General features: G+C 37.5%; 1 protein-coding gene across 1 annotated transcript in view; it reads left to right on the top strand.

Annotated features, from left to right (window-relative positions):
* The window catches only part of ATP11B (ATPase phospholipid transporting 11B (putative)), a gene marked incomplete at both ends in the record, with an annotated part of 36,161 nt that extends 35,859 nt beyond the window's left edge, over nucleotides 1-302 (top strand). Inside the window, one exon of the mRNA XM_082003470.1 lies at nucleotides 261-302. Coding sequence (XP_081859596.1) covers nucleotides 261-302 — 42 coding nt within the window. The remainder of the gene's footprint in view (nucleotides 1-260) is intronic.
* Nucleotides 303-23,376: the final 23,074 nt, after the last annotated feature.

Raw genomic sequence — 23,376 nt, 5'->3', positions numbered from 1 at the left:
TTATTCTTTTACATTGCCGTCAAAGTTTAATGCATGTGTTCTCATTTCAAAAGGTAATTGTTAGTTTAAAACTGCAAAAATGAGGACACCACTTTACAAGGGAGGTAACATTTATGGTTAAGTAATTTATTTCAACAATAGAATTACTTATAGAGGGGTCACTCAGTCTTTTGCATCTCAGCTTGCAACTGTATGAGAGGATCATATTATGCGTTTTTGTACTGCTTTAAAGATGGTAACTTACTCTCATTTTTGTCTAGGTATTAGAAGCTCTCTCTTCAACTGTAATTGGCACTGAATAGTTCTTAAACTGTAATGAAAACAATTTTTAAAATTACTTTAGTAGGACTTGTTTTAATTAGTATTTCTTAAATCTTGATCATATCATATGCCATGTATTTGATTGTTGATTATGTAATAAAAGATAATTACCCACGTGGCATTTTCATAAATTCATAGAAGAGGTCTAAAGACATGCTATAATAATACAATTTCCCTTTTGCCTGACACAGGCTATAAAACCTCCTTGAAAGCATTCTTGTTGAAATTAGGCTTTTAAGTAAATCTCTCATTTGTGTTTGAGTGTTTTCTCCTTTTTAGTGACAGTTGTGCAGAAGTCATCCTGACCCATTGTTCTAATAGTTGCTGTCTCTGGCTTGTTTTCAGCATTTTATCTTTTTATATTTTTTCTGCTATACTGAAAAGCCTTCTATTAGCAATTTTTTGTTTAATTCACAGTTAGGTTAGTGATCAAATTGGTTTGTCTCACTGAAAAGTAGATTGGACTTGCATCTTTTGTCAAAAAGGTTATTTTACAGTCTTTTAATCGTTCTTGTGTTTCTCCTGTAATCTTCACCATTATTCAACCTCATCTTGAATTTTGGATTTCACCAGTAGACACAATATTCCAGCACAGCATACGTCGGAGCCAAGTATGGAAATAATTAATCCCCCAGCTGTATTCAGTTTACAAAATAATATATATCAATAACCTATTCTGCATCTCTTTCTCATCTGGAAGTGATTTTGTTGGCTTCTTCCAGGTCATTGATGAGAGGTCAAATAGCATAGGTCCAAAAAATATGTGAAAGTGAATGAAGAATCCAGTTGACAAAGATACCCCATATGCAGTTATGTTCTGAAACCTTTTATCAGTTTTTAATCCGTTTGTGTGCCATACTGATTTTGTGGTGTCCTAGGTGCTTAATCCAAGTTACGCTGAGCTATGTGCCATACAGATCTCTTAACTGCACTACATCAGTACTGTTACCTTTAGCAGCTAACCTTGTAATTACTTGGTGTAAGTGCATGCTGATTTACTTAAATTATACTACCCTTCTAATTTGTGTGTTAAAAAAATCCATGTGAGACATTCTCTTAATTTGCTTAGGATCAATGTCATGCTGACAAACCTATTGCTAGCCAAAATATCCCATTAGTCCCTTTTCAAAACTGGAATATTAGCTGCTTTTTCCGGTCTTGGAATTTAGTAGCTAAAAGCCAGGGTGAATAACCACTAGCTTTCAGAAGACTGTTCAACTGGACCTGATAAAGACTCTTGATTGCATGTTATTGCACTTTTTGGATTAAAGAGTCTCGATTATAGGAGAAATTCTATAGGTAATGATAGTTATTTATCTTTTTCCTTCAAAAACTAGTGGCAGTATTTATCGAACGCTTCCCTTTCCTTCCTTCCTGTACATCAGCAGTTTCTATTTGGCAGTGTATTTGTATGGTGGTTGAGGTTTCTCATGTTCCTAAAGTGCTTGAATTAAAAACCAAAAAGCCCACATCTTTTTTCTCTAGCCTTATCCATATTCTTGTTGCATTCTTTTGCTTTCTGAATCAATTCAAAGAATTTCCGGGTTCAGTTTGCTCACATTGCAGTTGTGTCATCAAGGACACAGTTGGACTTCTTATTTTTAAGAAAGAATCTTGATAAATGTCTAACTCATTTCCTGTGGCTACAGCTTGATTTATAGCCATGAGGACTTTGCATTGTGCATCTCTACTAGTCATCTTTTTTTTTTTTCCCCCCTCTTATTCACATTCTACTTTGCCATTTGACAGTGTCATCATTATGGTCTATGTTTACCACAGTACTTTTTCTGAAAACACTTCATTCCTGATACTCCAAAGTTGGGGTAACTAAAATCTAATTTGACCAGAAACGCTTCAGCAGCCATTTAGTAGTTTCTCTGTGTGTGTCTGACAGGAAAATCATAGTTAAAAATGTATTTGTGAAAAGAAGGCACCTGTTTGTTGCTTTTGTTGAGGTATAATCTGAGATTTTCCCACTCTTACTTGTAAAGGCACAATCAGCCCGACTGAATTTCATCAGCTATTCTTGTAGTGGGGGAGTAGCAGACATAAGTGAAGATGAACAGATGATCAGCTTAGCACATTCGTTGCCAAAAAGTGACAGAATGCTTCTTTCGTGATTGTACCTCATTAGATTTGTTTAAACTTTCTAGTAAATATTTTTCTTTCCGTTTCAAACCAGAGGAGAGGACTCTGACTTTCTGATAGAATGAATTGGGAGAATGTCTTTGTCCTAAAAGCTAAGGAATTTTTTGTGGAAGTCATTTAAAGAGTGAATATGGAACTTTGTCTATTGCCCTTTTAAATGCATTTTTCAGAGTGTAGGTGCACCCTCTGTATAACTGAATATTTTCAAATTTTAATTTTTAATTGTAGGATGAAGTATATTTGCATATTGAGGGAAAGAAAAAGCTTAGTTTACAGTTACTAAGTTTTATCAGGGCAAGACAAATTTGACATGATCTAGTCACTATTTTTTTAATCACAGTTATTTGTTTCTGTCTCTCATCATTTAAATTCTAAAATATTCCCAGGAACACAGGTTTCTCAGCTGAAAATGCTTGTCCTTATTGTTTTAATCTTTCAGAAACTAAGAGCATATTAGTTGTGCAAGTTGCCCAACTTAGTGCTCTGAATTCACTGCATCTGTAGCCATCTGCCATACTCTACTGAGTAGATAAGGAACTTGATTTTATATCTTTGATTTAATATAGGGTCATAGCATCAACAGTCAATCTGTCTCTCATCAGTTAGATGTTACATGTAGCTAATTTATTCATGCGAACAAAGAAATTTAACTGGTATGAGTGAGAAACACTGGAGAAATTCAGGTAAAAGATGAACTTCTAAATGTAGGTATTGTTCTGTGTCACAACAACTTTAAAAAAAAAAAATGTCCCATTTTGGGAGGTCAGTATATTAAAATTTTGACAAGCAAGCATGAATTGACTTTTATAGAGGGCTGAGTTTGGTTAACTCTACCTTCCTCGATGCACTTAGGGTGCATGTGGGTAATTTGTTTTTTTCCTGTGTCCCGAGTGTTTTTTTACTGGCCTTAAGAGAAGATCCATCTTAGAATGTTTGACTTTGACCTGTTGCCCTGAAGTAGCTTCTGGGTGATTTCTGACTATAGGTCTGTTACAGAATCATTTAGGAGGAAGTGGACAGTAAAGTAAATCTGAATCAAAATATGAATCTTAAGGTAAATACAAATCACAGCACTATTGAGGACAGAAGGTAATACTGAATAAAGAAGTCTGGTAAAGTACAGATGTAAAAGCGTATGGGCCTTTTTTCTCAGTATGAAAGCTAAGGTACACTTAAGAAAGGTCCAACCAAACAATAACTGGCTGTGATGATCCCAGGAGCTGTCCTGAAGGTACCAGGCTTGTGTTCTATATATGATGTGTATTCCACTTAAATAACAATGTCTTGTCCTGTGTCTTTCTCTCAGAAAATTACTGCTGCTACTTACTGACATGTATGTTCCATCCCTTCTCTGTCCAATTGTAGATGTACTCCAACAGAGTTGCTTTAAGTGACGAGTTCATCGCACTGCAGCCATTGTCCAGGGCAAGGAATCAGCTGAGCAAAATTAGGTAGAGTAGGAGGGGCAGTTCCTCATCAACTCTTATGCATGCTGAAGATGGACTAACCAGTGCTGAGAGAGATGGGAAGAGGCATGAATATTAGTGGGTTGAGAGGGCAATACCTGTAGTGCAGATACATTCAGTTTGGTTATTTATTGGCTTTGCTCTGTGTTTTTGAGCCAAATGCTTCTCCTAAGTAGCATGTGTTGGACGTGCTTTTTTTAGGAAAAAACATCCCTAGCATGATGCTCAACTTTCAGAATACAGATGTAGCTCTTCTTGCATCCATTTTAAAATAATCACAGTTTCTAGCATGGTTATAATGCTTTTAATTTCTTTATAATCAAAATTAACAGTGCTTTTTGCATGTTTGGATAGTGTCAGCTTCATAAGGCTGTGACAGGAAAGTCCATATATTTCAGGCAGCAATTTCTTGTGAGTTTTTTTCCCATTTTAATTTGCTTTCACTTTTTTTGAAAGGGCAGAAAATGTTTTAAGTTTGGGTGCGTATATACACTTGTGTGGCTAAGGCTTTTTGTGTTTGTTTTGTGCATCTATAAAGTGAGTGTTGTTTGTTTTCAATGTGTATGGATACATATTCCTAAAGGCATTTGGCTACAAAGTCTGAGAAAATTTTTCAAAAAAAGATCAAAGAGTACCTATGTCTGTGTAGGTGAACTAGTATGATTTTGAAGTTCTTCAAATGTATTGAGTTCAGTACATGAAATGCTATCAAATGCTAATTTTCATTTCTAAGACTAAAGCATTCATATGCATCAATAATGTCTCAACCTGTTTGATTTTTATCCCACCCGTATCTACTTCTAAATTCTGTAGAAAGAATTAATGCAAAGAACTGATTCCTTTTAAACGTTTTTTAAGGTGACTGTGGTGTTTAAAAATATGCAAATAGGTGCTAGGAGAGCCAGCCAACCTATATTATTGGGACTTAGTTGCCATTTGTTTAACTGAGGGGAAGTGGGAGACAGGAAGCTGACACTGTAAACGATTAGCAGAGAATTTTTAGTGTTTAACTGAAACAGATGACACAAGCCCTTCTAAAGAGGGGAAAACAAAAAAGAGAAAAGCTTTGTGTTTCCTCAGGGAGTGTGCTATACCTTTGCAAGGCAACACTTGAAATGGCTCTTCTGTTTAGCTATAAGTTGTCACACTCTGACATGCCAGCTTACGCTTCCAAGCGCCTCAGGGAGGTGGTGGTGGTGTCTTTCGTTTTGTTTTAAATTCAGCACTTAATAGCTTTAAAACAGGCAAACTGCAGTATACCTCTTCAATTTGAGTAAATTTAGCAACATATTGGGGAGATGCCTGTGCAAAAGCATTTACAAGTTAGCTTTTAAAATGCTTGATTTATCAGTGTCATAGAAGTTACCTTTTTAAAAAGGTTAAAAAAAACCCCAAACTTTGGATAAATCTATTTCCAGTAAACCTCTATTTTCTCACTGAGTTATTAAATTGAATTCCATGGTGCATCATATCTACACCAAAGGTTTTATAACAAAAGATTCTGTCAAACTTTCCAAAACAAAGCATGTTTTAAGGATTATGCAACTGGATGGTGAAAGAAAAATAAAGCTGTCTAGGAATGCAGCACTGCAGTAATTAAAATATTGAAAGAGGAGAATGCTTCCTAACTTGAGGGCATTTTCTTCATACCACACTTAGGGAAGGGGCTGGGAAAAATGGGAAATTTGTTTTGTCCAGGAGTGACAAATGATTATGCAAATCTAATTCTCTTGTATGTCAGAATTTTTACACTTCAGTATCTGAATAGTAAGGTACCTGAAATACAAGCACTGAGTGCCTTATACTATGTAGTTGAAGTTGCAAAGTGCAACAAGAAAGAAACAAGGATTCAGGTTTCTCTAGTTCTTTGTAGCCTTCAGATGAAGTTTGGAAGCTATCCTGTGGATCCTTACCTAAAACAGTAAAAAGGAAAATCAGTTAATAGATGGCAACTAGTCACTTCACTATACTAAATAAAAACCAATTTGGAGTGAAGACCATGGGCTAGTTTCTGTGGTGTCCAGGGCAGCTGTTTTCCCAAAGGAGTAGAGCACAGAAAGCCAGGAACACTGTAGGAACATGAAACAAAACAGCTGCTCGATGAACGTAGCCATAAGCAGCTAATTCTGTCACACCTCGTTTGTAGATGCCCACCCAGTAAAACTACGTCCTTTGTGACCGCAGAATGCGTGTAGATTGATGAACAGACTTTGGTGGTTTTTTGCTATTTGTTAAATATGTGTTAAAAACCTCAGAAGGAATATAGCACCAGGTTAAACTGAGTTATGCCTGGTTCTGCAAATGTGCTTACTGTTCTGTTGATACGCAAAAGGAGAATACCTTTATGAATGCAAATTAAAAGAAAAGTATGATGTTATAATCGATTTTTGTGTCTATGGGCTTCACAGTGTGCAAAAAATGCTCAAGCTTATATTAAGTACATTTGTGAGGTACAGTTAAGAGCTTTTAGGGGGGTCTTTTAAGTGTCCATGTGATTCCTGTAAGTCAGAAATGCAGTCCCGTGTGTACCTCTGAACTCTTGCCTCTGAACTTTGCTGTCACTTCAGTACCTTGGGTTGAAGAGGAAATGAGGCAGCACAGGTCGGGTGCCGGCTTCATGCTTAGCCGGAGACTGACCGAGTGCTATTTCTCTCCTCTGTAGCTGTCTCTGCTGTTCTTGGAACATGTGAAATATATATCTTAGGGTACTAACTGGGCCCCGTTGTATCTCATTTCAGGTTTTTCTTTGTAAATAGTTTTGTGTGTGTATGTATGTATACATGTGTCTGTGCTTTATAAGAACTGTCAGAATTCTTAAGCCACATGTGAGAAGTGTTGCTTGGACAGATGTTTTAATTCTACTTACTGATGGGATTAACTATGTTTATAGAGTTTTTACCTTTTGGACAGTGTGTTCTGACTGTACACAGTCCTAAGGAAATGTAGAACGCAAAAGGTTTTTATTTACAGGGAAGGCTGTCAGTGCATAACATTGTATCTGGGATTCCCAAACTGTAGCATTTGCCTTAGCACAGCCAAGACCCTGTTCTTTCCCCATCTACAGGCCCATGAGTCTGTTGTTGCCCTGTTCTCCCTTCATCTCTGTACAGATCTGCTGTCACCAGAGCTCCAGACTCCTGGCCCTGGCTTCACAGCCTTCATTACTTGTCTTTATTTTTTCTTCTAGTTACTGTTTCATAGGATTCCCCTCCTAATAGCTTTCATACCTGATCCAGCCCAGCTGTGTAGAAGTTGAGAACAGACAGGTTTCTGTTCCTTTTACAGCTATGTTTTCTGTAAGGAACATTATATATATTTCCAAGCTGACTATTCAATAAAGTGCATGCATGCATTCGCACTAGTGAAGTATACCAGAACATCTTAATATGCTAAACTTTTTGAACAAGGGTAATGTCTTCCTTCACAGGTTTGTATATTGTGTTAGCATAGTGTGGTGCTGATCTGTTAGCTAATCCACAGAATCTATCACAGGAAGAGGGAATGAGAATAGACTATTTTGTATTTATCTTCAGTCACAAAAGTGCATGTGTTTACTTACCTAATGATACTTTTGGCTAATGACTTTGAAATAACGAAGTAATTTGTCACTTGCAGGTTTACTTGATTCAAAGAGATGAAGAGTAGAAAAACCTTGAAAACATAAGTGCCAGTGAAGTTGTTAGATGTCAACATTCTTATATTTTCTTTTAAAATTTTAAATCTAGTTCTTTGGAGTTTTGGTATACAGTATATTAAGGGTTAAAGTGAGGTTTACAGTAGGGAGCAAGTTTTAACTTAATTGTGGAATAGTAATAACTATCTTATTTTCTGAAATGTCCATGTGGACATCAGACATGTTGGCAGCTAGGACCTGGGCTCCAGAAAATACGCTGCAGTGCTCTTAACTTGGTATATAGGGTTAAATACATTTCCTGTTCAACAAAGTCCCAACTGTATATTTCAACGTGATTACATGTATAGTTGAAATGTCTTTTTGTCTTGTGGCTTATAGAATACCCTCTAATAAGACAAACTGAAATGGTCCTTTCTATTAGAAGGGGGAAAACAAAGAAAACTCCAAAATCTGAAAATTTGAAATCGATTTCAAATTTGTTGGGTGTTCCCCTTTTGTAGTCTGTGGTGCACAAGAAGATCGAACACTTCTAATATTTGTGCACTGATAAACTGTGTTTGATCCACCGATTAACTTGAAAAAACTGCCTCTTTACCTTGTAAATATGCCTTGTTCCCTCAAGAAGAGATCTGTAAAATGCAAGTTCATATAGAAATGATTACTGTTTTAAAGCAATGCAAGCATGGTGCTTTATAAGATTTGTTGCTTTTCTGTCCTTCTAGATGGAAGAAGATAAGGGTTCAGTCAGCTCAGCATGTGACTTTGCTGAAAGCAGGCACAGAGGGGAGGACAATAGGCAACTGCTAGATCCATCTAGCCTACCCGACAGTTCTTACGTTCACTAGGTAGTACTCCCACTCTACCCTAATGTGTGTGTATTATATCATATAATATCTATATATCATATATAGACAGTCATAGAGCCATCTCCAAAATTCCCATATTTTTGATAACTACAAGAAAATTTGCATCATAGTATGTGGGTTTGATTTTTCCTTATCAAGCTGAATCACTCTTTAGTTCTGCACTTCAGTTGCTTTTTCATTTATTACATTAAATGGGCCATTATCATGTTTATTGTGATCCTGGAACTTACCTTATGAAAATACTTTACTTTATTTGCAGCCCAAATATGAATAGTGCCAGATGTTGCTCAATACTTACTAATTTTTTTTAAAGCATTGTCTCTCCTGCCTTCCATTTCCTGAGCATTTGTTTCAGGTCTTCAGAGAAGGACCATTATGCTCTACTGCCTTACCATGCCAGGTTTTACTTTGGTATAAAACTGTGATCATAATTGTCTGCCACAGAGAGAAAACTGAGAAAAGGGATTCTGTAGCATAATATAAGTATCTTCCTTCCATGTAGTGGATGTAAATACAAATATCCATGTTCACCAGGCAGTGATAAACTGTATCTACACATAAAATTCAATTTATTTTTATGTTGTCAACGATCTCCCAATATTACTTTACTCTTAACTGTGACTTTGATAACACAGAAATGTTGTTTCCAGGCTTATGTAAGGTCATATTTGCTGTTTTTAAAAAAAGGATAATATTAATGTTTCCATAAATCATGGTTCAAGCCTGATCCTAGTTTTTTGTGAGTATCTTAACTTGCGAAGAACAAGAAGGAGATGGTAGTGAAGAGGAGACATCAGCCTCCCCAAATGCAGAGCTGAGGGTTCACTCTGTGGAAGCTAGTTTGGGTTACTCCTGGTTTCTCTTTCTGCCAGTCTTTGAATAGTATGTAGGGCTGCTAGTGCTCAGGTCACCAGATGCGGGGCGGGGAGGGGCCTGGGGAAAAGTCTGGTCGATGTGATCCTACATGCAACACCTGTAATATGACCCTTTGCAGTAACTGTACCTTGGTCTGCTACAGGATAATGGATGGGCTAAATAGTCTTTTTGAAATCCTAACTGTAGGAATGTGAGAGTTTGCTCTGTATTGCTGTGAACACAGCTGTGGAGATCACTGCATATGAAGCAGGGAGCTTGCTTTCTGACCTCTTAATAGGAATTCCTTCTGCTCTGTGTAATTTCTTGTCTGATACACTGTGAGTGCAGTGTGAAGTTGCTGTGAAGGTCGTATCTGCTAGTACTGCAATGCTGCAAATTCTGCTGTTCCTAAGTGTGGTATCTTCTGTGACCAGATGTGATGATCATCAGTTAAGGGTGTTCAGGGGACTAACACCTCGTGTTAGACTCTAAGGAGTGGTTTGGTTTTACCCAAAACCCCTTTTAGACCTCTCAGTTGCAAAGCTTCTGCCTCTCAGGTATTTACGGAAGTTCATTATCACAGTAGATGTTCATTTTGTGTCCAGAAGACCTCCCAAATGAGTGTGACTTAGTCAGAAGTGTGTGTTTGTGTTCTGCCTTCACTCATGCGTGGCCTCCAAGGAGCAGCAACTAAATCAAGGGTTTCAGTTTGTAATGCTTTCTGTAAGTTCATGCAATTGTTAACTGACAGTCCTGTAAGCGTCACATTGCGCGGTGTGATGGGAAGATCCAGAGGGACCATGGGAAATGTGGAACAGAGCTGAGGAAGGGGCAGACGTAGGAAAAAATGCATGGAAACACCAGTTCTGCCTGTGTTGTGCTCCCTCCTTGTCCTACCAGTTGAGATTTTTCTCTTGGATTTCCAGATGCCTCGCTTCTGTTAGCTGTCTCTTCTTTATACTATAGGAATTGTTCTGTTATGAAGCTGTAATCTGTCCAGTTGCCTGTTTTGGGGGATTAGGAAGCAATGTGTCTGCACATAGTAAACCATTCCCATAGGAAACTGAGGTTCTTTGCTTTCCTTGCAGTGTTGGGCAAGTGTGGGTGGCATGAAAGAAATTGGGGTTGGGAACCAAAGTCTTTAGACAATAGTCAGCAACCTTTAACCACACAGTGAAAAGTTGGGGGAAGCTCTTAAGTAAGCTGTGTCTTATCATAGACTAAGATGCCTCCTCCCAGATTTCCTCATTCACTGGTGTCTGAGAGAGAAATGAGGATAACGGATGTTTAAATTTAGCCTGTGTTCAGCATTTGTTTGACAGGATGCTCTCATGCAGTATTTCAAATTAAATTAAAAAGCATCCCCAACACTCCACATTTTTATTGCCTTGTGGAAAGGATATTGAAGTCAGTTTTGGGTATTCTCTTTCCAGCAGTATTAGATTTCAGTTAGATTTTAGTTATGCTGCTGTTAACTAGTGCGCAAAAATAATATGGAGGAGCACACTGATAGATGGCACTTAACTTAAACCCATACATCTCTGTGTTATTTTTTCATTTTGTTTGGGTCTTTTTCTCACCTACTAAGAATGAACAGTAGACAGTTTATTATGCTAATGTTGAATTATTCTTCATGCTGGCATGAACATGACTGAACCTTTCTAACATCAACCTTGCTTGCATTTAGAGAAAAGATATTCACAAAATCAGGAATGTGCTTTTGTTCCTTACCAAGGCAAGGGTATCTATGGTAGAGATATAATGTAAATTCTTACAGGAAGTTGCATTCTGTGCTTCTTGAGGAAAAATAATAACCACTTATAATTGGGTTGCTGCATTGCATTCTGCAGCCCTGGTCTGAAGCTTTCTTTTGATAGATTTCCCTTAAAATAGGGCAGACCTGCAGCTCGTATAAATTGTTATACCTCTGCTGAGCTTAATCAAAGCATCACAGCTTAAACTGCATGATGCTCTGCTCCAGAGATTCATTATAGGTGTAACACGGAGAATTGCTAACCAGTTTATTTCCAACATTAAGCAGAGATGGTGCTAAACGATTTTCATCCGCTTACCAAGGCTGTGTGCAAACCATGGGAAGATCAAATTTTAGTGTGTATAGGCCTTAGGAAGGGAAATGGTAATGTTATTAATCGTAGTTCTATATCAAAAAATGTTAAAATAAAAAAATTGAAAAATACTCAACACTCTAACTTTAAGAAAACCTGCTTTTCCTAAGTTTTTTGATACCATCTTCATTGTTAGAATCTGAGAGTACTGATTTTTTTTTTTCATTTTATGCTTTGTTTTTTCCCCTTTCCAGCTTACTGAGGCAGGTTCAGGTATCAGCTGCTTGGACTCCATGTGCTGCTTCTCAGATGGGGAGACAGCATGCACATCTGTTAGAAGAATGCTGGAACGACTAATGGGAAGATGTAGTCCAACCCGGGTCAACAGGTGTGGCATTTCTCTCAATAGCCTTTGCTGCAGACGATTCTCCTATAAACTGGAACCTGATGAGCCTGCAGCAATAGATGTCTAGCAAACCAGCTGCAGGTTTTGCTTATTTAAGTAGGAAATTCAACTCTTTATTGTACTTTTTTCATCCTAAAAGGTAGTTTCTTGTTTCTTTTTGAGTGCTTTCTTTTGGGATGGGGAGGGGGAAAAACAGTTTTCAAAAGATTTCTGTTAAAACGTTTAGTTTGGCTTACTTAAAGTAAGTACTTGTGTCAGTCGTAATTTCTCTTGATTTGTACGTTCTCTTTAGAAAATCAAGCTTGCTGCTGTTTTTGTTCTCCCTTTTTATGATTTTTTTTTTTTTGCCTTCACGAATCAGGAGTTGTTTGTAAAGTCAAAAGACTTTTCCCTTTGGTTTTTGATGTACAACCTCCAAATATTTACCTTGGAGCTTGCATTACTCCTGAAGATATACAAAAGGCTCACATTCCCCTCTTTAAATACAACTTCATTGTTAGGAGAGTCTTTAAATCTTTCAGCCATTGATTGATATGAAGATGAAATATTTTTGTAGTATAACTTTTATAATCTATTTCTAAAATCAGAGTAATTGACAGAACACAGCCTTCAGGTTCTAAGAATTTTAAACGCTTTTTTTTGTTCTCTAGAAGGTATATTGTCCAAATCATGTGTGCCATTCCAAAGTATGTGCTAAATAAATCTTTTTTGCTTCACGAGCCACATGTGAAACAAACCTCAATGGGATAAAAGCACGTTAGAGTAATCGAATATGTCTAAGGAGCAATACTGCTCTTGCAGTCAGTCTAACTGTGAGATGCTTCCACTAAATCTGCTAATGTGCCATTTCCCCGTTTCCAAATAAAGAGGGATAGCTGACAAACATGGAAATATTTGGGGGTAGAAATAAAAATAGTCTTTTGTACATTGTAATCTCTCAGTCCCTGAATGATATCATGGTCCTTCATTGGTCAAAAGGCAAACCTGAAAAAGTTGCACTTCACACGTTTTCAAGGAAACTCATTTTGTATTTGAACAACTTGTCTCTTTTGGTTAAAGGTTGTGATATCATTCATTCACTATAAAATCTTGTGTGGGTAATTTTCACTGACGAGCGTTGTCAGTTCCGATTCTGCCTTTAGGTGTTGACTTGGTATGTAGTACATCTCTGTTTTTCGGACTCTTGTGTTGAACACAGTGTCTGTGGTTTCAGTTTCTCCCTTCTGGCTTGCTTATGAGACCTATTCAATGTTTCTACAGATCTAGGGTATGATTATGCAAAATGTTTCGTTCCATATGAAAAATGAGCTGTTACGATTAAGTACATTTTTAATTCAAACTCTTGTTGTATAGAAAGTGGGCATGATGTATAAAATAAACAATTTAATAGAATTTTTAATCTACAAGGTGAACATTTAATTGGTCTAAAAATCAACATTTTGGTAGCAGTTGCTCTAAGTTTTTTGGGTTTTTTTCCTACTTCTCTGTAAAACTGTGCTTTCCAAATGAGGGATTTCTCATGCAAATTTTTTTCATTTATTGTTATCTAATTAGGGCAGATTTTTAGTTTAACATTTGCCTTTAGTAACGTACACGTCTTACAAGGTAGGTATTCTGTGTTTTATTTTCTACAATGCATTTGCATTTTTACAATTTCCTCTTTCTTCCACTCAATTTTTCTTTCTTTAAGAACTTACAAATATTTATTGAAGATAACTCATATTTGACAGAATATTAAACACTTTTGAAAACCGCTTTTTCTCAGGTTCCTTGTCTGCTTACCTCATGTTACTCTCAGATGAAGTTCCATGTAGCTGAATAATTTTGAGTTGTTAGAACACCTAAGTTAGTATTATGTTTAATGAATATGCAAAACTATCTTGGTGCTACACTAAGGGCTTGAAGTTCTGTAGTTTTTGCTTCTGCCTCTGGTTGAAATTACTCTGAACCATCTTCTAGTTTCACTTAAATTTATGTACAGTACAACTAGGAAAGACTTTTTTGAAACTTCAGCCTTGTTTTCTTCAGTGGCTTCAGCTCCTTCCACTCAGCATTGACATTTAAACTAGTCTAAAAGTCAAGGCACTAAGACTATGTTTTCCCCTGCACTTTCCTGGTAATATGTGGAAGTCTTTCCTTATTTTTTAATGTACTAATTACTTAAATCACATGAGGCAGTTACAAGTTGTGAAATCCTGAAGGTACAGTTAAGAAATGTATTTGGTGATTTTAAAATGCTTGGAAAACTGTTCAGCCTTTGTTCACGACCTTGAGCTGTTTTGATTTTTACCTAAAGCTGATATCTTCAGAAGGTTGTACAGTCCCAAACAGGATGGATAAAACAGCTGCTTATTCAACCAGGAGGTAGCTGCAAATTATTTTTGTTGAATGAAGTGATGCTGATAAATACATTGTCTGAGTAGAATGAAGAGCGCTATTTTAAATAACGTCGCGGTAGCTAGTTTGCGTTGTATTCCGAGCTCCTGATATTCTGTCAAATATGATATTCTGTCAGATACGATAACTGAACATGAAATCAAACATGGTGTCAAATTTTGATAAAAACTTTGATGAATCAAAGTTGTACAAATGCTTGGAGTAGCGGGCCACAGGAATACAGTCCTTTGTACTTAATTTACTGCTTGTAAAATGTATTTGAGAAGTATTTGCTATAGCTTCATTCACCAGTTAGAATATAAAACGTGTGGTGTGGTATGATAAAACGCATTTTTGTCTGTCTGTTCCATTAAATTGTCTGTCAACTTGTCACTAAAATATTGAGTGCTGGGTCACATACTCTTCTTGTACAGTAGGATTCATTACTGAATTGCTCAGATCTCCCATTAGTGGTACTCATGTCAAGGCACCGCATGGGAAAGTTCTAAAGAAACAGCAGATTTCTGACAAGAGGCAGATTTGGAGGATAAGTTTGTTACATTTTGATGTCCTGCCTTGCAACCTTCTATTTTTCAACTTCAGTCCTGTAATAGCGTTAACAAAGAACAGTATTTCTTCCTACGTAGTAATTTGTCCTTAAGAGAAGGACACTGTGAGATCCCAACTGAATCAAAAGCTGGGACATGTTAGGTGGTTTTTCTGATGCCTTAAATTTTAACTTTAACAGTAAGGGATGAAATAGATTCCTGGCACTAGGTGAAGTTGTGCCTACCCACAACTTTAGGCAGCGTGGAGGTTTAACATGAGAACACCAGTATACGGGGTGACCACGGTTAGCTGTGCGTACCACAAGGCTTTACTAGAATGACCTCAGGCTAAATCCGATTGTAGCATTCACAGTGCCTCAACTTAGACATGCAACATTCAGATTTCCTTTGAGGCACAATATAAAAAAACTTCAGTTGTAAAACTGGTCATTTTACGTCATAGTGATGAAAATATCTGTAGCCATGAGTAAACATAGAATTATTAATGACATAGTTGGGCATGATTAATTGCAGTATATTTCCAAAGGTTTGAATGAATCGCAGGTGCCTCCATGAACTTAATAGATTAGTCTTTTAAAGAGTTACACTTGCCTAATCTCATAACACTTTTATTTCTTGCTTTCATAGACTTTTCTCCTCATCTCTAGATTGTAAGTTCCCAGTCAGCCAAATTTTTCTTTTATCGTTACTTTAGATCATGGAGTTCATCGGATCCCTTCTATGCCAACGACAGAAGCATCTTGACTCTCTCCACAATGGACTCACCCACTTGTTAACAGGGACATTTGTAAATGCCTTGTGGAAGCCATGTGGTGCTCACACACCTATAGTAGGTTCTGAAGTGAGTTCAGTGCTACATCCCTGCCCCCTAGAAAAGACTAGCGTGACTTCTAAGTACAAACCGTGGCTTGTCTTGTGGCCTAGCATAAGTCATCTGGACAGTAATCGCTTCCAGTATTTTTTTTAAGTATATCCACAAATTTCGAAAATTTTTTTTTTCCTAAGGAATGCTTTTACCTCTGACCATGTAATCTTTTTTGTTACCATATGAGCAGTTTGGAATCCTGCATTTGATACTTGCGATGTCACTGTGGCGCAGTGACAAAATCGTTCTCCTTCCAAATTTGAGTGATCCAATAGAACTGAATTTGCACAATGAAACTTGGAAAAGTTACATTTTTCATGATGACCCTTCACTTTAAACACACACACATTCATTTTTGAGCTGTCTTTTACAGATGCTGTCTCAGCGGTTTGCAAATCAATTTTGTTATTTCCATGGATGGTTACTGTATTCTGTAAGAAATCAGTTTAGTAATTCTTGAGAGTTAAATACAATTCAAATATTTATGCTGGTGTATGAATGGCAATATATTAGTCATTGCTTTGAAAAACACTGTTAACTTTGAAAAATCAATAATTTGGAGTAATAAGGGATACAATAGTTCACTGTTCTCTTAAAGTATAATTCAGAAGACAGCTGTCTCTTACTATGCCCTGTGTGTTTTGATCCTGACACGGAAAAATGTGTAAAAATCGGTGGATTGTGCAGAAGTCTCACTAGCATAAATTTTTTGAATTAGTAATCCTTTTAAGACTGGGGAATTTTTGCATGTTTTATTCTTTTTCATGTATTTATATTTTGTCATGTTGTACTTTTGAAGATACAGGTAATGCATAATTAATCTTCATATATCTGAAGGATCCGAGACATTGATGGCCATGTTTTGATACCTAAGTATGCCAATAAAAACAAATTGCACAGATGGAGCTTTGGTACATCTTGCAGGTACATCTGTTGTCCCAGTGTAAACGTGTCTGCATGTTTGGGGCTGGGTGGCAACATTTGCCCGTCCCTTCAGCTAGGATCACTAAACCTGTGGGTTGTCTTTAGATGTGGGAGATAAAATGGAGCTGCTGCCACCAGGGGCGTCCGTAGAGCATTGCTTTAGGAATGGCAATTTGTACGGCTAGATGCTGGTAAAAATGCCGCTGCTTCTGGACCCTTGTTTTGATACCCAATTTTAATCCAGTCTCTGACATTGAAGTCCCATCCATAGTTGGAAGAATCTTCCTGTCAGATAGTAAAAGATGTAAAGCTGCATGTTAAAATTACCTCTGAGCCGAATAAACTGTAAATCGAACACAGACTGTAAAGAACACCTACAAGAACCTCTTTAATAAAGATGTGGCTAAGTGTAGGTTTTGGACAAAACCAGTATTAGTTGCTTTCACCCTGCCTGCACAAGTTTCCAGTGTTGGCTTAAGTGCTGTCTCCCAAGCAAATTACATGGCAAATATTTTTTTATTTCATAATTCAGGCAGACACATCTTACCCTCCTGGTATGGTATCTCAGTGGAGCCTGGGCTGCTGCCAGAGGAGCGTACCCCTTTAGTTACAAATTGTCCCAGGTTCTCCTGCAGGAGAGGAAGTGGTCAAGAGGTCTGACTCGTATCAAATGCTGCAGATGTTCCTTACCTATGAACACCTCTGCAGTTCATTATTCTTGTTCACGACTTTAACTGGTATTATTTCAGTTCTCCTCTTGGAACTTTATTTTGGCATTAATGACTGGAAGCTTCACCGTCAACCAAAGGCTGCAGGTACTGCAGGATTTTCAAGGTCTCATTGTTCAAGGCAAAGTTCTTGTTGTAAAGAAATTGTCATTGCAGCCTTGTTTTGAAACTTGTAATGACTTGAACGTGCAGTACATGAGGTTTTTGTCCCACTGGTATAGATGAAGATGGTTCACAAATAGATTAAGAAGCTCTAAAAATGAACTATGGAACAGAAGAAACAAAATGTAGCAAATTTTCCTTTTAAGTGTTTCATTCCGTGTTCATAGCTCATGTCCCTTGAAAATGTCAGTTGTACACCAGATCCCCACATTGAGTGTCCAGATGGTTATGAATCACTGAAAATTGAGTCTTGCATAGTCCTTGTAATAGGTATTAATGTGGGACTGGTCTGTCTGCATGCAGGTTTGAAATGCGGTTCCCATGCGGACATGCAATGAACTGATTGTCATCTCTCCAGTCTCCAAGAAAACTTTTATCCAATATGCAGTAGTAACAAAATGCACTTGGATTTCACCTACTCCTGTAACTTTTTTATAGCTCATATATATATGTAAAAAAAATATATTAAATCTGTTTTTAAAATAATTCTTTTCTTCTTAGTAGTTTCTCAGTCTTAAGAGTCTTCATACTGCCATGGATGCCTAGGAAATACAGACTTTTTTCAGATGCTCTAATCAGATATCTGCTGTTTAGCTGTATCTTTTATGTCTAAATCGATGTTTCACTTTTCAGATGTACTTGTTTGTCTGTGTCTGCCGTAGCATTCTAATCATCCAGTCAGTTTGTGTGGCCATGTAACCTCATTAGTCTGTGTGGTTAGTGTATCACCTATGGAAATGTAAACTCTGGTTAATGTTGTATAGTAGAAGGTAGAGGCTTTGATATACAACCCTGCTCCAAGCATTTAGATTGGCTCAGCTCTGTATGTACATGTATTTTTGGCTTTTACCATGCAAATATGTTGTTTATATTTGCACAAAAGAGGCACAGTCCTATATTTGAAGAATAATTTACGTGCATTATGTGTTTCTTTAAAACCTTCCATCTCCTCTTCTCCCTTTCCCCCTACTTTCCCTTTTCCCAGTGTTTGTAAGGTTACCGAAGAAACAGGCATTTAAACAATTCAGGAAGAACTTAAGAATCCATCTGTCTGCCAAGGTATATTTTTCTATTTGCAGTAAATCTACATCAGTGATCTCTCAGTTAGTAAGAACGTAAAATCGGTTTGCATAGGAACATATTTTTTAGTCTGACAGATATTTTGGATGGAAGAGGCAACTGTGTGTTTTGTACTGATGTCACAAATCTTTTAAAATTGCTTCTATTCAAGGAGGAAAGATTTTGTGTATTGCTTTGACAGCTGAAGTGTATGAAACCGTTCACTGTGCGTCCGGTACAGTGTAGAATTCTTCATGAAGAAGACTGAACAAAATACAGCTAATTCGGTGTAACGCTAGCATTCTTCTCATTCTTCTCTCTGATTTAGAGTGAATGGGTGAGGGGGAGTTTGCCCTAGCGAGGAAGTGTTTTAGAATTACCTCTTAGCCTTGAAATCTGTAACGGGTGGCAGAAAAGCCTATAGTAGATGTTCTTTGTCAAAAGCAAGAATGGTGTATAGTTGCTTTACTATGCAGTGTCTGAAGAAGCACCTTCTCCATACTGTGCTTCAGAACGGGACCAAGTTCTCAGCAGATTTTAGTTTTTGGTCTGTGAAAAATAGGGCTTGGTTTTGTTAGTCAGAAAAACATATTTTTAGTTGCTAAATTTACGCTTTCTAAAGGGTGCAGTGGAAGAGATTAAGAAAGTGGGAAGAGGTTTGTTTCACAAACTAAAATGTAAATATTCTGCTTAAAATAGTATGTATATTTTTTTTAAGGTTGTGGGGGGAGGGGGAACAAAAATGCAAAGGAATGCTGAAGACTCTGGCTTTACATTTTTCAGAATGATTTCTTGTTTTCTAGTGCAAAAGATGATTTGAGTAAAGATTATGCAACTTAGAATGCATATTGGGCAACTATAATTTCTTACCATGGAAACCTTTGGTAATGCTTTCAAACGCCTGTTTTTTATGGCAGTATAACTTCTATATTGGGGAAAAAAATCTCATTTTCTAGTGTTAGAAATGTCTCAAAGCTGTAGTCTACATTATTTTTAATAGTTTTATCTGACACTTCTGTAGTTCTAAATAGTAGTGATTTTGGTGAAATTCAGCATTCAAAAGCACTCAATCCCAAGGGGCTTTCTGAACCATTTATTTTGAGATTCCGGTTTTTGTGGTGTAGAATACCTAATAGCAACTCTCACTCCATCGTCACTGCCCTTGCCACTGCCTTGTTCCACAGGTATCGTTGTACTTAAAGGAGTTATTCCTAGAGCTGGGCGAACTGTTCCTTATGGACTAATTCTAGCTTTGCTTTGTTCCTAAGTTACTTCCCCGTTAGACTTTCTTCTTTGTAGAGCTGAGGGGGTTTTTTGTGAACGTTCTTATTGTTAGTTGTTTTGTATGTTCTTTGCTTCTGTTGTTTGCTTCCAGTGGCATGCTTTGTCTGGTTTCTGCTCTCTGACTCGATTTGTAACAGGAGGAAAGAGTGGATGTTCACGGCTGTATCAGCTCCTGCTGTCCATCGTCGTAGAAGCGCATTCGCATCGGTATTCACAAGGCTTCTGCTTTCCATAGATTCTTTTTCCTTCAGCTAAATATTGCTCATAGAGGCATCGGAAATAACTCAGTGGAGAGACCTTGTGTGCTGCCCAAGCTTCTGTGGCTTTTTTTAAAAGGAATGTTCTCATCACCTAGGAGTATTCGCCTTGCTCTAGCTGTTGCCATGCTCTGATGTTTTATTACAATAAGTACATACAATTGTCATCACAGTACATAGATGGGACTATTTTGTTGTTTCCAGTTTGTATAAATGCATAGATGTGAATAAAAGCAGAGGGGCCATAGGCTAAAGACCTCTGTATGTAATGTGAAGGGGAAAGAAATGAAATATGCTGCTGTTTGTTTGTGACACAGTGTTGACTTGTCTGAAAGAAATGCTGAGGTGCACCTCAGTGGCCTGTGGTGTACAGTAGTTCTTCCTCAGCAGTTTTAAAGGAAATTACTTCACAACCTCTTTACATTTTGGCAATGGGATAAAAGATAATCCATGGGGCATACAGTTTAGAAAAGGGAAAATGGTTAAAAATGAGACTTGCTTTCAGGTAGAAATAAGATACTGTTACTGCAGCAAAGAACATATGTTTACAATTCCCAGTTATGGTTCTATGACAGATTCTGGGTCCTATGCACACAAAAATAACAAATCATCCAGATGTGTTTTTTCACTGAAGCGTGATCAAGTTCTGCTGCTTTTTTGAAGAAAAACTGGAATGGTATCATCTCTGCAAGAAGTACCTTTTTAAAGATGTTGCTCCTTAATTTTGGGCAAATAAGGTGCATTGACAACTGGAAACTGTAGCAATAATTAGTACAAAGAATTTTGGACCTCTGACACTGTGGCTGCCTCATGTTCTTTTTGATTCTCTGACAGGGAGTCTGTGTGCTTGCTCATTGTACAGCTTGGTCAGTAGAAGTTGTTTAAAAAATGGTTTATGAAAATTATATTTATTAAATAAAACTTTCACTTCTAGCTCTCTGAGTTGCTGTTTTAATTATGTAAATGTTAAGAGGAAAATATGCCAGTGAGAAGCGAGGCTTGCTGCTCCATGTGCCTGGGATCATTCAGCAGCAAGGCTGAAGATACCTGAAGATACATTCCCACATGTGCACGGCCACCTACACTGATCACAGATGGACACGTGGGAGCACTGACATGAGCAGAGCGAGCACCTCTGGCCTCACCTTGCTGCTCCTCTTGCTGGAGAGAAGTCCCCCAGTCAGGAAAAAACCACCCCCAGCAACTTCATAGATGTATGTACATACATACAGAAGCGGAGGGTCCCTCCAGCTGCTGGCCCAGCAGCTGCAGCTTGCCCTGGCACCTACCTGGAGGAGATGATGTGCTTAGTGATGGACTCCAGCACAGGCTTCACTCCCCTTTCTTCAACAGCAAACGGAACAGCTGCCTGCCCCAGCCTGCTGCTTGCCCTGCACAACAGTTGCAGCTCCATCACCTCGCAGGCTTCCTGGGCAGCTTTCCTGTTCCTGATTTGATTGACAGGGTTACCAGCCTGAGTCCTGCCAGTTGTCCTTTGAACTCTCTAAGGGACAAGGGCCTGAAATTTTATACTCTGAAGACACAAAATTGAGTTTAGAAAGGAAACAGCTGTAGCTATGTGTAAAACATTCAAATTACAGTTAGGCAGCTTTTTGTTAAGTTAGAACTTCCAGAGGCTGATTGTTGGTCCAGTTTAAACATCCAAACCAAGTTTGAGTTCCAGGTGTCTGGTTAAGCTGCAAGACTCTTGGTGTTTACTCAGGCAAATACTTTACAAAGAGCTAACTCTTACAAAGCTAGGGCCTATTTCTGATAACAATTTCAAGTATTTAATGGTGTGGTCTCCTCTTTTTTTAAACCCATGGCACCATGGGTCTAAAAACCAAGTATCATCAGTGTACCAGACTCAAATAAGATGTACAAAGACTTCTGGCAACATTATTTAAATAAAATGTGAATGACAAAAGTTTATTAAATGCATTCTTAAAAAATTAGATCTTTCTTAAATAAGGATTTCTCAGTATGGATTTCATCATAAAACAGTTTTGAAGCAAGTCGTAAGTTACTGGTTAACAGGTTCATCAATGAATGTCATGTTATTTATGGACAGTAGTCTTCAACCATGTTTAAACAAACACAGTGTGCAGGGGGGTCTTTCTTCCTTCACGTACTAGGTACTGTCAAAGCAGCCCTGATTTGTACTTCTAAACATTTAGAACAAGCAGTAGGCAAGATGGGGCAGCAGTTCTTATATCCCATCCCCTCCCAAGACTTAAGCAATAAAGTGTATTTTATGCAGAAGTATTCCATACTTCCCCCCCACCACTTAAAGCACATTCTAGAAATGTCTTACAAATAATACACTGAAGCAATGCATGAGAAGACTTACTCATGGCAATTTCACTGGAGCTTTATTGCCTCTGTTGGTAATGAGAGGGATTGTAAGAAGTTACATTTGAACTTACAGAGATATGTAAATGATTTTTTTTTTACTAAATATAATCTCACGATTAAGTGTTTTATATCAGGGCACTTCTAATTTTGTACATATTTAATGTGTATAAAAACAGGTTACAAACTTGATGTTCACCTTTTTCTTCTTGGCATTTGGCAAAATTAAATTGATCCATTTAAGGGGAGATCATCAAATTGAAGACATAAGCACTTAACAAATTAAAGCAACCCAAGTAAGCAACTTGTCTGCATTCTTAAAAAAACAAACAACCAACAGCAACCACACAAATATATAAAGGAAAAAACACATGGCCACATCTGAGCACGTTTCAATACAAAATATTCCCTGTAACCAGGCATTTTGTCCTTAGAACAACACCCTGTTAAATCAATTGTTTCTTTCAAACTTCAGTCACTCATTTTGAAAAACTTTAAAGATGCCATCATAGCGCACACAACCCTTTTCTGCAACATAATTAGTCAAAGTTTTATGTATTTTTTTTATAATTACACAGTAATTATAAGTGTGTAGTACCAAACTGATGACAACACTGTTTTGTTGAAAAGATCTTGCATTCAAAAGGAATATTCTTTAAAACACCACGGCATTTTTTGAGGGACAAGTCTGTGTTGGGATAAAAAGCAAGTCAGTTCTCCTCTCCCAACACAGCATCCTTAAACTAATCAACCTGAAACTGTACCAAAACCCTCAAGACTGAAAACGGCACGCATAGATACCTTGTAGAGCTTTTTTCCACCCCCGCTAAGTTCAAGTCCCCATTTTTATTTACACAAAATTGAGAAAGGAAATACTGAAAGCAGCAAAACACACATTTTTTGGCATAGCCAATTCCAGTAGCTGGAGAAAGTTTGCCATGTTTCTGCAGAATTGTATTCTTGAAATAAATGCACAACTGGATTTTCTTAAAAGAGCACCGCTATAAGGGGACCTAGCCTTACAGTCAACTTCAGAGA

This window comes from Phaethon aethereus, assembly GCF_964289735.1.
Source record: "Phaethon aethereus genome assembly, chromosome: 9".
Lineage (NCBI taxonomy): Eukaryota > Metazoa > Chordata > Aves > Phaethontiformes > Phaethontidae > Phaethon > Phaethon aethereus.
The sequence above is the reverse complement of the archived record's forward strand: the minus strand, read 5'-3'. Positions and strand labels throughout refer to the sequence as shown.